Consider the following 18,108-nt stretch of genomic DNA (forward strand, 5'->3'; position numbering starts at 1 on the left):
ATGTCTTTGATCATTGATTTGCTTAGTGTGCAAATCCTTGCTATTAGTATTTTATCAAGTTGGCTGGTGACTTTTTCAAAATGTGACATATCATTTTTTATCTTAAATCTGAGATAATTCCTTTGAAAAATAAAAAAAGTAATTAGCATTTTTATTTGGTCCTGCCATTGCCGTTGTTGGTCTTGTCATTATCAGAGTTGGTCATGTCACGTTTTCTAAAGTTTCTTACATTTTTTAAAATTTTTTTTAAATTTTTTTTTCTTAAATCTATATATGAAATGATAAAATCTTATTATATTTCAAATTTGAGATCTAAACTTTTAAGAAATGAAAAAATTATTAGCATTTTTGATCTTTGTCATTCGGTCCAGTCATTAGTGTAACCCAAATTTTCTGATCGTTTTAAAACGTGTTTAATGCAAATTATGAAAACACAAACTTTTATTCTCTAATAATTCTAGTTTTCTGAAATCTTGCACACGAAAAAAGTCCCCAAACCGTGGGCCAAAAGTAAAATCGAACTTAGCGGGAAATCAATTCGGAATGTCCATAATCACATGACAAAATCAAATAACAAAACGCATCAAAAATGAATGGACAAGAACTGTCACATTCCTGACTTGGTACAGGCATTTTCAAATGTAGTAAATGGTGGATTCCATTGTCGTTTTGATTTTTCCCTTAATCTTAGATATTATTTCTACGTTTTGGTTTTCTTTTATTTAATAATGTCAAAATCAAGGGACGTTATCAATGAAAATTGTAGCCTGGATCGTTACTCCTATTTGTAAAGTGAGGTCGGATACCAGACGAAATTAGCGTTCGGTACTCCTCGGTAGATTATGAATGAATGCACAGGTATTTACCGATGAATACCGAATGGTTGATCGAAAGAAGTTTTGGAAGTTATTTTTCTTATGTTTCATATCTGAATCGATATTCCAATGAATATTATGAATAAGTCTAGCAGCATGACATTAGGTAATATGAACATCAATGCTATGAAGTCAAACTCACATCCAGTTTCTTTTTATGAGCCGCAACGCAGAAAAGAAAATAAAAAGGGGGAGGGTGTTCCATCACACAGGTGCTTGTTTTTGTAAAACATATTCACTATTGATATTGTAAGGTTTTATAATTATAGAAACAAGTTCCTATCGTCTATGTCTAGAGTAATGAATCTTTATGTCGCAAATCTGTCCTAAGAATCTGGAAATTTTGTTAAATACAAAATGATCTGTATCTGTATGTCTGTATCTGTATGTATACGTTGAAGATACCAATTCTGGCTTTTACTCAACGGGAGAGAGAGACACCTATTGGCGGTGTTGGAGAGCAGCCTTGAAGCTCTCAACTGTATCTTCGCATACAATACGGTCTTCCAGTTGGTTCCAGTGTAGGATACTCTTGACGAAGAAAGAGTTCTTATATGGATCGGTGTTGCTAGGAATAGTTTCTAGTGCCTTAGAATTGTTCTTCACTGAATTTGTCACTATATTGGCACTTACAAAATTGTCAAATGTTTTGGGTTTGATTTTCCTCTTAGGTTTACTTTTAACAAGAAAATCGTTGGGATTAATAGCTGGGACCAACCCCTCAACCACTTTGTACAGAAATACCAGCCGTTGACTTGTTCTTCTCGTTTGTAGATTGTCTAGTTCTAACTCGGCTAGCATTTTGGTGACTGACCCCTCTTCTCTAGACCTATAGTCGCCTGTAATGAATCTAGCTGCTCTGCGTTGTATTCTTTCTAATTGATTTATATCATGTTGTGTATATGGGTACCATATTATGGCACCATATTCCATAGTTGATCGTATTAATGATATATATGCGGTCTTTTTGCAATCTTTTGGGCAGAAGCGTAGATTTCTCCTCAGAAAGAAGAGTGTCGAATTGGCTTTCTTGGCTACATATGAGATGTGCGTGGTCCATTTTAGGTGTTCTGATATTTGTAATCCTAGATGGGTTGTGTTGGACTTGTTGTAGTACATGTCCGTCTAGGCTGTACATCTTCTGGCTTTTGTTCTTGATGCTAAGTATATAGCACTTCTTTGCATTGAAGCGCATGCCCCAGTTTTTGGCCCATACTTCTAGGTTTTGGAGGTCTCTCTGTAGGAGTGTGTGGTCATGTTGACTATTTATGTTCCTGTACAGGAGGCAGTCATCTGCGAAAAGTCTGACAGATGATTGTACTGAATCTGGAAGGTCGTTAATGTGGCAGAGGAAGAGAAGGGGTCCTAGTACTGTACCTTGTGGTACACCGGAGTCAACTGAAGCTTCTTCTGATTCCTCTCCATCTACGACGGCTTTCATTTTCCTTTGGGTTAGGAACATCTCCAACCATTTGTTTAGAGGTCCTCTTATACCGTATTCATTCATTTTGTGCAGTAGTTTGTTGTGTGGCACAGTGTCAAATGCTTTGGAGAAGTCCAGGATAGCTACATCAATTTGTTTTCCTGCGTCAAAGGCTTTCATGAAGTCATGTAGTGTGACTAGCAGTTGGGTTTCACAGGAATAGCCTGACCTGAAGCCATGGTTTAGTGATGTAAATACTCTGTGCTTCTCTAGATGTTTAAGTATATGTCTACAGATAATATGTTCCAGTAGCTTGCACGGTACAGATGTTAGTGATACTGGTCTGTAGTTTTCTGGTGCATGTTTATCTCCCTTTTTGAAGACACTTGATATATTTGCATTTAGCCAGTCTCTTGGTAATGTACCAGTGTTGATGGATTTCTAGAATATCATTGTAAGTCCAGGTGCTAGTTGTTTTGAGCATTCTTTCAATATACGGTTTGGTATGCCGTCTGGACCTGATGCCTTGGATGTATTCAATTTTTTCAGCAGCTTTTCGACTCCATCTGTTTTTATGTCTAAAGGAGGTATTGTGCTTTTTATATGCTTTGATGTTGTTGGCAGAGTTTTGTCTTTATCTCTTGTGAATACTGAACTGAATTGTTTAATCAGTAATTCTGCTTTCCCTTTTCTGTCATTGATGAATCCGGGTCCGTTCGCCCTGATTCATGTTCGCCCGAGAACCTGTTCGCCCTGATACCTGTTCGCCCAGGGTCCATTCGCCCTGATTATTATTTTTTTCTAATTGTTGTCTAATCGCATTATTTTAAGTGTTTGAACAAATTATGTTAAAGTTTGTTGAAAAAATTGACAGAATATTTATATTGCCGCAATCAATTTATCATTTTCCCTTTGATTTGCAGAGTAGAATACTGGAATACAATGTATTTATCTTTATTGATATTTGTTAACAAAATAATTGTAATCAGTCAATCACGAAAGTATGCAGTATAAATAAATGAACTTGTAAATCCGTTTCATAATTAACAGTTCGTACATCATTAGTTTTATTAATTTCAAGCTGAATATTTTATCAAAATAAAACGTTTGTTTTTATTATTAATCCATCAGAAGACAAGTTTCACAATAATCAGTTATCCGTATTATTTTGTAATTGAACAATTAATGATCAAAAACAAGCCATAAACTTTTAAATATTTCAATGTTTCCATAAATTTCAAGAATATACATGATATATATACCATAGAAATATCTGAATAAGTTTAATCAATTTCCAATGCCCTGAATATTAATATTTTTATAGTAGGGCGAACAGACTCTGGGCGAACGAACTCAGAGCGAACGGACCTAGGGCGAACATGTTATTAGGGCGAACGGTCCCGATACCGTCATTGATTAGGTGTCCATTGCTTTTAAGGGGTGCTATTCCTATGTTGTCCTGTTTTCTTGATTTTACATATTTCCAGAAGGGTTTTGAGTTGTTGTTTTCAAGCCCTTCTAGGATTGTGGTGTTGATGTAGTTGTACTCAGCTTTTCTGATTTGCCTCTTACATTCTTTTTGAAAATGCCTATCGTTGGTCCAGTTGTTGGTTTTCTTTGCCTGTTGATATAGCCTTGTTTTCTTTTTAAACATTTTCCTGATTTTGTGGTTGATCCAGGGAAGACTGGTTTTAGATCGGATGAGTTTTTGGTGGACTATTAGTCTTAATCATGACGTCTGGCAAGGCTATGTAGATTAAAATTGAAAAGTCATGAACAACTATAGATGTATTTACACAATTTGTTGACCATTAGGTTTTCCATCAACCTATTCCCCATAATTTAAAACATACATTAACATGATTAAGCCTATTACGCTATTTAAAGATTGATTAAACCTCTTATGGGTCTCATTAATTAGCGACAAGAAGACTATTTAGGGACAAGAAAACATTTTTTTTTTATTAGATATAAAGAAATTTGTATTTAATGGTGTTTTTTTTTTAATATACGAGCAGATATGTCTAATTAAAATGTTTTATTATATAGATAGACGAAGAAATTAAACATTTGTGAGGAAGAAAGAGATTGTGAAGTTTATATTAATAAATTGGTAGATGAAGAAATTAAACATTTGTGAAGAAGAAAGAGATTGAGCTTCTTTTTTTTATGTTTAAATATAAAGAATATGTATAAGATAATGTATTTATCTGTTTTCAGCAAAGTCAAAGTATGAATATGAATGGAGATATATATGGAGTGGGCATAATAGAATAGAATATTTTGATTCATTTGCTTAATGATATGCTCTTACTGTAATCTTGTTATGTCAATGCGATGCTTTATTTGTAGAACTCTCAGCCACGCTTTGCCATCTTTATTATTTAAGCATGTTTCCAGACCCCACGACGAGGACCTGGTTCTACCTTGGGGTCCATATTTTTTTTTTCTTAATTTCTTTTTAGTCATTATATAGTAATATGTACATTCATATCTAACATAATATTTATACAAAAGTACTCCTTCTCTTTTACCGAGCCTGGTATCTCAGTATGAGAAACATTTTCATTTACCAGCACATTTAAAATCTGATCAGTTGATAAAAACTTGCCATCTAAAGTTTTTTTAATTATATTTTCATTTTGAATATTTGAATCAGTTGATTCATTTGATTCATTTGTCTCGAGCGTGCAAGATATGCTGTCTACCTTTACATCAGTATAAGAGTTATCTAATTCTACATGACATGTGTCACTGCGTTTATTGCCTTGATCAACTGAATCAAAAGATTCATCTAGAGACTTAACAGTGGTATTAAAAATTGTTGGACACACATTTGATTCATTTCTTGTGCTATCTAAAGTAGGAAAGTTATGCATACTGTCTATATCAATAACAGATATATTGTGGCTAGCTTTAACTAGCGGCACAAAGTGATCTGGAGTACATATCAGACTGCGCCCATGACCAGAACTGGTCCATAGTATAATTTTAATTAAAAAAAATATGTTTTCTTTTCGCTAAATAGTTTCTTGTCCCTTCTTGTCACTTCTTGTCGCTTGAATTCTTCTTGTCGCTAATTAGTGAGACCGCCTCAAAGAACTGTTATAATAAAAAAAAAAAAGCAATGTTTTGACCAAGTACCAAACAATTGATCTGGAGAAACATAAACATACACTTGTTCAGTCAGATAAATACCCCATTGCTAAATGTGGAGATGGCCTACCAAGTTCAGGGGCATTTTTATGGGGCTTTAGAATCAAAAATGGTCAATCAAGTGAAATGAACGAAAAAGTGCTGTATTTCATTGTATTTTGAGTTTATGACTTGAAATTGAAATCTGGCAATTTTTTTTTACAAAATGAAATGATAAAAATAAAAGATCTTTTACAGAAGATTATGAATGGCAGCCTCCAACTGATGCTGAAAGGAAAGTTATTCAAGCACGAAGAGAACGCTCTGATAAGATTAGTAGCATAATGGGTGAATACCTCCTTAAAGGTTACAAAATGCTTGGTTCAACTTGCCAATTTTGTGAGGTAAAAAAAATTTAAGATACAGTACAAGCACACACAAGGTGATTCAGTTAAAAAATAGTCTTTATGGTGTTAGGGGATGTTTGTGCAATGGGAGGGGGAGAGAAACTGATTATTTATTGATACCACTCTGATGAATAATTACTCATAGAGTGAATTACCAACAATCACAAGCACTGGCTGTGAAATTTGATCATCATCATAGAAACTGTCAATCACCTTATGTGTACTGGAAAAAAATCCCCCCCCCCAAAAAAAAAAATATCCCATAAAATTTGTAAAATTATTCAGTCTTTCAAACTTATATAAACATTTTTAGTGATGAACAAACAAAACAATATATAGTCATGTTAATTAAATGGAAAACATGTCATCTTTGTTACCATTTACATATCTACTTACAACTACCATTCTTCATATACTTTGGTAATATTGAAATTGAGTAACATCATCACCCAAACAGATTTTTCACTCGTGAACATTGACATCTTTACATAAGCTAATTATAACATGTTGCAATACATCATTTTGGGTAAAGCTGTTGCTTAACCTAAAAACTGACACAATTAAAGATAAGATTTTGAAATCAGACAATTTTTACAGCTTTTGCATTTTGTTCTATGAATAAGTTTTATTAAAGACATATTTTAGCAAATATTAAAGAGAATTTCCGGTGCATAGTTGCAACTATCAGACTGGGTGTGTATTGCAAGGTTGTTTGAAGGGTGTTATTCAGTAATAGATTTTTTTTTTCAAATTGAAAGGGCGAAATTGTTGCCTTATCATACGTTTTCCTTTTTTGCTTTAAATTCAGGGCTCAACAAACTAGAAGAAATGGAAGACATTTTTTACTCTGACTAACTACATGTAAGTTTTTTTTATGCCCTATCAGAAGGAAAAGTTATATGATAAGGCCAAATCAAATTTAATTTCTTTTTATTTCCTTGCATTAACAATGATGAATGTTTTGGCATAGATTTAGATAAGAAAAAAATTTCTGCAGACAAACATTTGAATAGTGTATTTTCATAATCACCTACATATAACATGTATAAAGACCCTTGAGTTTAAACTTTTTTGACAGATTACCTTTCTGTGGTAGTACATCCTGGAATGTGGTCAAGTAAGAGCAACTTAAAGAAGTAAAATCAAGCATTTAGGGAGAAAATTGTCTGTTTAATGTTTTCTATACACGAAAATATTATTGGAAACAGTAAATCTTCCCCCTAATTGCACCGATTATATATTTGATTTTACTTTTTTTGGTTGCACTTACTTAACCGAGTACTAGGATGTCTGTCCACATAGTATACAGGTAATTAAACTTCATGCTGCTTTCTTTGCAGACAATATTATTAGAAACTCCAATTGGGGAAAAGTATTGTATAGCCTGCAAAGAACTTGATGAAGATACACAAGAAAACATCCCAGAAGAATTTCAAGAAGAATTTCAAGAAAACAACCCTGGTAAGTTTCTTCATGCTTATTCAAAAACGGGCATGTTGAAAAGGCATACAATCAAACCTCTATTAAGCAGTCTCTCATGGAGAATACCAAAAGTGATCCTGCTCTTTAACAATTCAAACATACTAGATGGACTCATCTTAAGTAATTATGATTGCCAGTTTTCCTGTCAAAGGTCAATGAAACTCTTGATACCCTGTGGAGAAAGTGGTGTTAAACTCCAAAAATCAATCAATCAAACAAAAATCAATCAATCAAACATACTATAACTTGTATTTACCAAAACATACTAGTTGAAAAAATGTAAAATTTCCTGAACCACTAGCTCATGTAGATCGGATCCTTTATTTAACACTTTTCACATTTTTCGTACTATAGACATTTTAGAAAGTAAATGCATATATTTCAATCTCATTATCTGATTAAAAAAAATATCCTATGTCCAAGTTTTTTTTTAACCAGAATCTAAAAACTTTGTGTTTACTTTCTGTTCATGTAATTATTACATCAGCCAATGAAATTTCAGCCTTCACAATTTTGAAGGTGCCTATTAATCTTACAAAACCAGAGGTTTACGAAAGTTCTGTTAGTAAAGCTTGGATCTGTATTTTAAACATATAGTCATTACTTTCTTTCTTTAGTATTTCAGATTGAAGCTTCAGAGCAATGTTCACAGAGAGAAGAGAGACAAGACAGGTCTGATGCAATTAGTAAACTCTTAGGAGATTATTTGCTGAAGGGATACAAAATGTTAGGATCTACATGCAGTAAATGTGATGTATGTAAATTTTTCCTTTGTGTTGTCATTTATAACTTGTGTGTGGTATTGTTAGCTCTGACACCTGGCCAAAAGGAAAACAAAATTGTTCGGCAAGACAGGTACTTCAAATTAGTCAACATCAATGCCAAAATCATCAGACAACTTCTTAGAGTTATTGCCCTTTAATAACAATTTCTAACTTATTATTTGGCTTTTTTGTCTATTTTCTTGAAAACTTATAGCTAAATAGAAATTTTGGAAGAAAAGGTGTTCATTAGGACAAGATCTTCAAACAAATTCTTCAGTTGTTATTGGAGTTACTGATGACAGTGTAGTAATGATTTTTACCAATTTTTAGTATTTTTGGCTATCTTTATCCTAAAAACTATAATAGATAATTAAACAACTACCAATAAGAATAGATCTACAAACCAGACAAATTTTGGAAAAAAGTTTAGAAGACACTTTATAGGAGGTTTTGCCCTTAAATGATGGATGTTTTTTATCCTCTTTTGTGTTTTGGGCAAAACCTAAAGACATTGAAAAAAGAGAAACTGTATACAGAAAAAATTATCAGCAGGACAAGATCAACAAAAAAGGGATTTTTGTAAAAAATTCTATTCTAGTCTACAATGTTGGAAAGTGTCCATTGTTGAAGGTGCACATATACCAAGGTGAGCAACACAGGCTCTTAAGAAGTTATGAATTGATTGACCAAAAATTAGTAAGCATATACATGTATATATGATAGACCATAAAATACAAATCTAAGCCATTGGTTTTTCTCATTAATATTTTGATGGATGTCTAAAGTTTAAAAGATAGAACAGTAATATTTAGATATAGGAAGATGTGGTGTGAGTGCCAATGAGACAACTCTCCATCCAAATAACGATTTTAAAAAAGTAAACCATTATAGGTCAATGTACAGCCTTCAACACGGAGCCTTGGCTCACACCGAACAACAAGCTATAAAGGGCCCCAAAATTGCATGAATAAATCCCAAATTTTGATATTTCTATTGAATACTGTTAAATGTTTATAGACTCTTGCATTTTATCCTCATTCCATATGTTTATTATAAATGGTTTCACTAGCATTATTCACATTATTAGAATAAACTGATTGCTGGTTTTATACACAACCTTCTAATTATCAGTACTTTATTATGTCAATGAAACAGCAGAAAGATCCAAGTTATTCTTGTTTATTAAAATGAATACTTGTATGAATATTTAAATCTTTATTTTAGACTATTCTGTTAAAAGAAAAAGGCAGAAATGAAAAAGATCTTTGTGTATCCTGTGAAATTCTTAATGATGGAAAAGGTATGGGCCAATCCAGATAGAGAATACATTTTATTATTAGTTGTATTTAACATCAATCAATCAATCAATCTAGAATATAGGCTGTACCAATTCCTATAGCCTTTTCCAGAATCACAAATTTTACTCTAAAATTAAATTTTTGAAGTCGGTTATCTCCCATTTCTGGAAATAGAACTGCTTCCTGGCAATGAAACTCAATGAAGATTCAGCAACCAGCAGCTTTAAAACCCTGTTGATTTAAAGATTATATTTGATTTATATAAATACGAAAATGGGTAATTATATTTTTCTTGTTCTAACCTACTTGTTATCAAACTCGATTATAAAGCTGTGAATCCTTGTAAACTTAGTTACTCACTGTTTTCTGTTTTTATTTTCACCCTTGATGTGCACTGTAGCTAAACAGAATTTATACCAGTATACTTCCCAAAAAGGGAAATAATCTGGATTAATTGTTATTTTAAATCAGAATATAACTTTTGGAATGGAGTTTCTAGAAAGTCCTAGTCGTAAATTTGATGCCATTTATTTAACGATATTTCATTTATTAAGGTATTGTTTGTTAAAAAGTGATTTGCTTTTCCTTTAAAAAACTATTTTTTCTAATTATTGCAAGATATATAATTTTCCAGACCTGTTGATTAACAGATTCCACCACCAAATCTTATGCAATAGAATATTTATCCACTCTCAACAGTTGAATTTTAAATTTAAAAATTTTACTGTCTGAAGTTGATAGATATTGTGTCACACTTGCTTCAGTGGTAGAATTTATATTTAGATAACTTAGTATTAGACAATATGCATCTTTTTTCCTTAAAACCGTATTCTTTTATTTCAGATAAGACACCAACAGCAGTAAAAATGTCATCATCCTCTGATATGTTAGCAAATGCAGGTGCAATGTCAGAAATGTTAGCAAATACTGCTACAATGTCCTCCTCTGCAACCGCTGGAATGCCTTCCTCATCACGGTTTGGAAATGTTGCAACAATGCCATCATCTCCATCGTTAAGAAATACCGCTGCTATGTCCTCACAGCCGACAGTGACAAGAACACCTAGCCGATCGCAGTGTACAAATACCTTATCCTATACAGAGGATGTTTTACGGCACAAAATAGAATGGGCGACACAGCAACTGCAGTCATCATCAAGTGTGGACTATAGCATACAAATTTGTAATCTGATCAAATCAGCAGCAGATGCTTTTTCATCATTACAAACTATTAAATTTACCGATGAATAGACTGAATACCCCTTAAGATTGCTTTAAAAGTGAAATTGTGATGTTTTCAAGAATAAATACCGGTATATGGAATATTTTGAATGAAAAGATACTGTTACATTGATGCAAATGATTTCATTTAGTTTTTGTTAAGCTTCTTGCAAATTTGTCAGAATGCCAGACATAGCTATGCTGTTTTAATAAATGGTTATGAAATTATGTATTTATCAAAGGAGTAGGGGCATTAAGGCCTAGTTTTGGCCCAAGAAAATAAAATGTTTGATAACTATTTCAAATTGGCACATAATGTTTAGAAATGCATAGGATCCAGAAATCTGAATAAAAAACATAAAGATTTTTATCTGATGACGTCACAATTACATCATAATGTGTACTATTTTCACAAAAACGATGAAAAATACAGAACTTATGCAGTTTTCTATCTGTATTTCCGTTATGGAAACAACCTGCGCAGCCGAGAAACAACAAAATAATTTAACAGAAGCTTTATTATAACTATTGACAAAATCTCACCAAATATAAAGTTGTTTCTGAGGTGCACACATACTTTTTCAATCTAACATATACTTTAAATTTGATAAAAAACAAGGAAAATCACGAGATTTAACAAAATATGCAAGTTATTCATGATTTGTTGCCATGGTTATGTGTTCGATGTCAAATTTGTTTTGTTTTTCTTAGTACCCGATATCTTACATGTATACCTAAGTCAAGTTTTCAGTAATTTAAGAATATGTATGATAACTTTTAAATTTGCAGTAATTTTTGGGCCAAATAAGGGCCTTATTGCCCCTACTCCTTTAATTTTTTAAACAGATGTGGACAAAATCATACAAATCTAATGCATTTAAATGTAGTTTACTGGGTAAGTGTTACACAGGGACAAACCATTACTGAAAAAATATAATTCAATTATTGAAAAGGAGGAAAGAAGTGAATCAACTGCTTTTTATCAGCTTAAGCATCAAATTAGTATAGATAAGTTTTATTATATCATGATACCATTGATGGATTTTTTCATACTTTGACAATGATTGAATATTCATTAGAAAATCACAAATTAGTTATGAATTAAGTATGCTTTGGAATACCACTTTAAGTCAGGCAACATTGTAGCTCTGCTCAAATGTGAAAACAATTATTTTAATCCCATGCCCTGAATAACATATATATTTACTGAGTGTGCTATTGAATTATTTGAAAATATATTGTTATATAATATACATCTTATTATTAATGTCAACATGCTTTACATAGATTTTTCTTGGTTAATTACCGGTACTGTAAATACAGAAATTAAAGTGATGTTTTATTATTGCAAAAAATGTGACAGGTTCATGATCGAACCAATTTAAACTCATTTTGAACAGGATTTTTCTCAATATTGCAAAATTTAAATTATATTTTAGTCTAAAATGACAAAATCGCAATAATAAATTTTTGAATTTACATGTACAGTAATCAAAATTTAAAAGCAACATATTTCAAAGTTTACGCAAGCAATCTTGAAACTCCAACTATATTTCTTAAAATTAAAATCAAGAAATGTTGCATGGATTAAGTGTTCAATACATAGAACAATATAGCAGGTAACACTTGCTCAGCAGAATCTGCTTACCCTTCTGGGTATCCTATGTTCACCATTTATTACGGTTTGCGTATTGCTGAATCTTAATTTTCTGTCTATTGTTTATTTCTACATCTATTTCTTATGGGGATTGAGTTCAGGGGCGGATCCAGCCATTTTAAAAAGGGGGGTTCCTAACCCAGGACAAAGGGGGGGGTTCCAATTACATGTCCCCATTCAAATGCATTGATCGTCCAAAAAAAAGGGGGGGGGGGGTTCCAACCCCCGGAACCCCCCCCTCTGGATCCGCGCCTAGAGTTGTCTATTTCACAATATCTTGGTTTATATTTTTGAATATTCTCATTTATTTTATGGAATAACCTACTTAAAACTCAATTGTTAAAGGCTGTATGATGAGCTATAGTTGCGTACTACATTTGGTCTGTGGTGGTGAAGTTATTACATTAGCAATCATGCCATACTCCATGGTGACTGCAATATAATTCTGTTGTATGGAACAGACCATAAATCTCATTTATAAAAAAATACAGATTAATGTCTCGACTTTCAAAAGAAACCACAATTGAGATAGCATGAACAATTTACCATAATGAGCAGAAGATTTGTGGAAAAATTGCAACACGACATACTATATAAACTCACTTTTATTCTTGGTACATTAAAGAATGTCTTTGATATCAGTTAACAGTTAATGGGTTTTTTTTGTAGCTTTTAAAAAAGGAACTAAAAATTTATGTAGATTTTTGTCTTGCTTTCAACAAAAGTACCAAAATGAAGGACATGACCATCAAGCAGCTGCTTTACCTATAAATATAAAGCTTAATATTTTAGAAGGAAGAAAACCTGGATGCTTCATACATTGTATGCAGATGAGTGACACGTTCCATCTGTCATACTTTGTAATAGGAACAATATATTTGATATTTGGGTTCTTTGCAAGGTCTACATGTTTGGTGGATAGGGTTCACTTGACCTAAGCATCATTTAATGGATCAGTGATTAAGGTAATGTTTCATTGTTATGTCTGAATCTCCAATAGTATAAACAAAATGTCTGAATCTCCAATAGTATAAACAAAATGTCTGAATCTCCAATAGTATAAGCAAAATGTCTGAATCTCCAATAGTATAAGCAAAATGTCTGAATCTCCAATAGTATAAGCAAAATGTCTGAATCTCCAATAGTATAAACAAAATGTCTGAATCTCCAATAGTATAAACAAAATGTCTGAATCTCCAATAGTATAAGCAAAATGTCTGAATCTCCAATAGTATAAGCAAAATGTCTGAATCTCCAATAGTATAAACAAAATGTCTGAATCTCCAATAGTATAAGCAAAATGTCTGAATCTCCAATAGTATAAACAAAATGTCTGAATCTCCAATAGAATGAAATTCAAAACAGTGTGGTTGTGGCCATTGATTGACAAATTAGATTCATCCATTGACCGGGACAATTTAGGTGAACGTTTGTCTGTAACGACCACTGTTCACGACGTACCTATGATAGACATTTAAACTGTGGGGTCACCAAAGGTTTCTTAACGCCTTTAATTATAAAATAATTCGAAAAATTAATCAGGAATAACCTTTATGTTTTGATTTATATAATTGATATAAATCAAAACATCGTGTTATTTCTGATTAATTTTTCGAATTACTTTATTAAGGTGTTGAGAACCTTTGTTGACCCCATAGTTTAAGTGTCTTTAAAAAGTACATAGTGAGCAGTGGTCGTTACATACAAACGTTCACCTAAATTGTCCCAGTCAATGGATGAATTTAATGTGTCAATCAATGGCCACAGCCACACTGTTTTGAATTTCATTCTAGTATAAGCAAAATGTCTGAATCTCCAATAGTATTTAAACAAAATGTCTGAATCTCCAATAGTATAAGCAAAATGTCTGAATCTCCAATAGTATAAGCAAAATGTCTGAATCTCCAATAGTATAAGCAAAATGTCTGAATCTGCAATAGTATAAACAAAAAGTCAACTACTTATTTAGTATATTTGATATATAGAATGATCGTATGGTGTCCATGTCGGATTGCAGGTTTCATTTTACCTTGGTCTCATTTTAATTACACATTGGGCAATTTAGTTTCTTTTTTGTTCCATTTCTCAGACACTGCATTTGTATAAGCACTATGGCCACTGTTTTTTCCGTATTGAAGGATTTTAAGGTGTACATGTCTGTCTGGTAGGTTTAATCTAACCCTGAACGCATTTTCATACTTCATATATATATATATATATATCAATATGAAATTAAGATTTAAAAAAAAAATTCCAGAAATTTACCTCCTGAAAACGGCTATTATGTTGCAGACCAAATAATTACCAAAAAAAATTACCAATGTGAACTAAAAACTAAAACTAGAGGTGTTTATGGACACCACATAGATGCCGAGATTGTTATCCCGTTTTCACTTCTAAGTGAGAAGACGAGGGAAGAATTGTTTTCACCTTCGGAAGGCTGGGTTGTTGACACTACGTTTGATCTGAGACTACTATAGTTGTCTCAGGTTTAATGAAATGCTTGGTTGAGGCGAAGAAAAGGTCGAGAATAATCAGTTAAATTTATGAAAACACTCCAGGCTTGTTCTTCTGGTATGTTCCTGACAACTCTCAAAAAAAGTTTTTCCTGAAACAAACAAATGACATAACTTGCATGAAATCAAATTACTGAAGTACATTGGGATAAAGCCATAGAACCAAAAATATCGACAGTCTCTGTGGTTATTGTCTTAGTCCTTTTTCTAAATTCTGAAATGTTATCTATCGTTAGGTCGAAAGAAAAATTCTGGCTTTAACTCGACGAGACAGAGAGCACTTAAGATCTGTTTTGAAGCTCTCCTCTGACGTTGCACGCTATGCCTTATTCCAATTGGTTCCAATGCCGAGATCATAGTATAAACGAAGAATGAGTTCTTAAATTACACGGTTTTTCAATTTGTTGTATCAATTGGCCTTGAGTTGTTCGTGGTCGAGTTGTTTACTATGTTAGTGCTCTTATAATTGACAAAGCGTTTGTGTTTGATATTCCTTTTGGTTTTGCTATTTACCAACATTTGGTTTGATAGGTGGAAGCCTGGACCAAACCCTCAACCACTTATTACATAAATACCCGTCTTTGGTTGTTCTTTTCGAATGCAGGCTTTCTAGTTCCAGTATGGTATGCATTTTGGTGACCGATTTTTCTCTAGATTTGTAATTCAAGGTAAAGAAACACGTTGCTCTACGTTTGATCCTTACTACGTGACTGATGTTGTTTGTTGTACAATGCATATGGATCCCGTACTGTTGCCCAATATTCCACTGTAGATCTTGTCAAAGACATGTTTCTTGCAGAATTGTAGGTTACGTCTTAGAAAGCCAAGTGTTAAATTTCTTTTTTGGTTACATTTGAAATGTAGGTGGTCTATTTTAGTGCTTCTGATATCTGTAGCCCTAGTTATGGATTGTGTTTGACTTGCTGGCATGGCGTACGTGTCCATCAAGGGTGTACAATATCTGGCTTTTATTCTTACTGCTCAAGATTTACTATGTCTTGCCGTTGAAGCGTATACCCGGCCAGTCGTTGGCCTATTTTCGTAGCTAACCAGATCTTGTTGTAGTAGGGTGTGGTCACGTTGTGTTTTTGTGTTTCTGGATAGCAGACAATCATCAGTTTAAAGTCTCAAGGTAAATTTAACTGCATCTGGCACTTCGTTGATATGGAAGAGAAGGTATCCACATACTGTCGCTCGCGGAACTTGTTGCAAGTCCTGGTGCTACATTTAAGCAATCCTTGATGACTCTGTTTTGTATGCCGTTCGGTTCTGATGTTTCTGATGTATTTTGTTATCTTAGAAGTTTTTCGACACCTTCATGTTTTATTTCGAAGAATTAGATTGAGTTCTTTATGTATGTTGATGTTTAGGCAGGTTTTTGTCGTTGTCTCTGGTGAATAATGACTTAGATTGGTGTATCAGTAGGTTTGCTTCCCTTTACCGTCATTCACCAAAAATGAACAGTGATACTCCTATGTTGTCTTGTTTTCCAGTTTGATGCATTTCCAAAAAAGGTTATGGGCTTTTGTTTCCTGACCTACCCTTGAAGTGTTGATGATGTATTCACATTCAGACTCGGAATTTTGGTTGGCATTCTTTTTGAAATGTTTGTATTTTGGCCAGTGATTTTTTCTCTCTGTATTTTGGTGTAGCCTTGTTTTCTTTTTGAACATTTTCTATGTTTGTGGTCTATCCAAATGAGGACTACTTTTTTTAAAGGTAACGTTCAAATTTTTAGTACATGTATCACATCAACTGGTTTAAGATTTAAATTGCGTTTATGTTCTCTGAGTGTGCATACTTATGAAATCAATTGGATCTAACTCCAGGTCTAAACGGACCACTTAGTCATTAGAATATACAAGCGGATGATGATGGGACTTAAAATACAGTCATGCTTCAAAAATACCTAGTTAGATTTTAAGAGATTTTTTTTTAATAATGTTTAGATCATTTCTTTTGATTCTATAACAAGATGATTGGAAAAGGGCTATAAAGCTGTTCCTCTATCCTCCGTTCATACAACCACCTTTCAAAATTGGCTTACTAAAATTCTTCTACCGTTTTGGAGTACCTAACTGAATTTAACATTAAGTTGAAACATCAACATATCTATAAATTAAAAAAACTGCATGATTCTTTTATCAACTTATAGCTTGTTTTTATGTAAACTACATGCTTACATAGTTTTAAAACCTTTCGCAACCATCATATCAGTGTTAAATAAGTAATAAGTATGATTATTAGTTTTAAATAATAATAAAACTAATTCTCAGTTATGAAAATATCTGATATATCTGGAAAAAAAATATACTCAAAAAATATTATGCGAGTTGAATATGTGGGTCAGTTTCGTTGAATACATGGGTCAGTTTATTAGGCATTTAAGATGAGGTCCGGTTTAGATAGGGAGGAGTCAAGGACAATCATCAATTATCATAATCGTGTTGGTTTAGTGAAACAGAAGCTTTATTTATCATATTTATTTGGATAAAACTATTGACACATTTTCTATATCAGAATCAGCTATTAACGCGATTGTTGAATTATACATTGTTTGATAATACTTCTTTGTTTGTACTAATGATTTGTATACTACTGTATACATTGATACCATGATGAAAAACATCATTAAAATGCAGTTGCTGGATTCTTTCGAAGCAAAAAAGCAAAATCTAACCTACAACTCGGATTTATTTAAATTGATTTTGCCAGCTAACCTATCCAACAAACTACGGTGTTTCATTGCTATTATTTTTAGCTTGTGGTCTGATACCCTTTTAAAAATTATCTTTCTCTAAGAGCGCTCGATCATGAAAGGGGAATATAACGTCTCGTTTCAATGTTGTTAGCTATATCTATACTATTAAACGAGAAGACCTCATTTTGTGTGTCGCTTCTCTTCCTTCCACAATAAATCAATCATCATGCCTCTGTGTCCTATAGGTAACATGCATAGTCGCATTTGTCATCAATTCTTATGATTATCAGTCAGATTGAGTTATTTTGGGAGAAAAACGACAAAAAGGGGTCCAGATATGATTCTGTCATCAGACTGAATTTTAGTAATAGATAAGACTTCAAGTTTGAAACATGCACAAATACAACCAATCGTATGATAGATAACAAAAATGAAAAATAAATAAGCCAATCACAGCGTTCTCAATATCATGGTGTTTAGATCGCAAGAACCACAACTATTATACCTCTTTATAGAGGACAATTATTTTTCGCGTTTATCTACATGTAAACTACGATTATACTACTTCAATATATAGAGACTCTCTGTATTCTGTCTACTGTTGTCTTAAATGTTAACGTTTACTATCTA

At 32.8% G+C, this 18,108-nt stretch overlaps 1 protein-coding gene across 2 annotated transcripts; it reads left to right on the forward strand.

Annotated features, from left to right (window-relative positions):
• Positions 1-826: 826 nt before the first annotated feature.
• Positions 827-11,855, forward strand: LOC143069087 (uncharacterized). Of its 2 annotated transcripts, none has more exons than XM_076243539.1 (6): positions 827-981; positions 5,692-5,837; positions 7,181-7,301; positions 7,940-8,076; positions 9,311-9,386; positions 10,228-11,855. In XM_076243539.1, exons 1-6 carry the CDS (start codon positions 945-947, stop codon positions 10,632-10,634), a joined length of 924 nt encoding a protein of 307 aa, XP_076099654.1. In that variant the 5' UTR covers positions 827-944; the 3' UTR covers positions 10,635-11,855. The 2 variants fall into 2 exon arrangements, with proteins under 2 accessions (XP_076099654.1, XP_076099655.1); XM_076243540.1 differs by having other exon boundaries at positions 849-981; positions 5,695-5,837.
• Positions 11,856-18,108: the final 6,253 nt, after the last annotated feature.

This window comes from Mytilus galloprovincialis, chromosome 3, assembly GCF_965363235.1.
Source record: "Mytilus galloprovincialis chromosome 3, xbMytGall1.hap1.1, whole genome shotgun sequence".
Taxonomy (NCBI): Eukaryota; Metazoa; Mollusca; class Bivalvia; order Mytilida; family Mytilidae; genus Mytilus; species Mytilus galloprovincialis.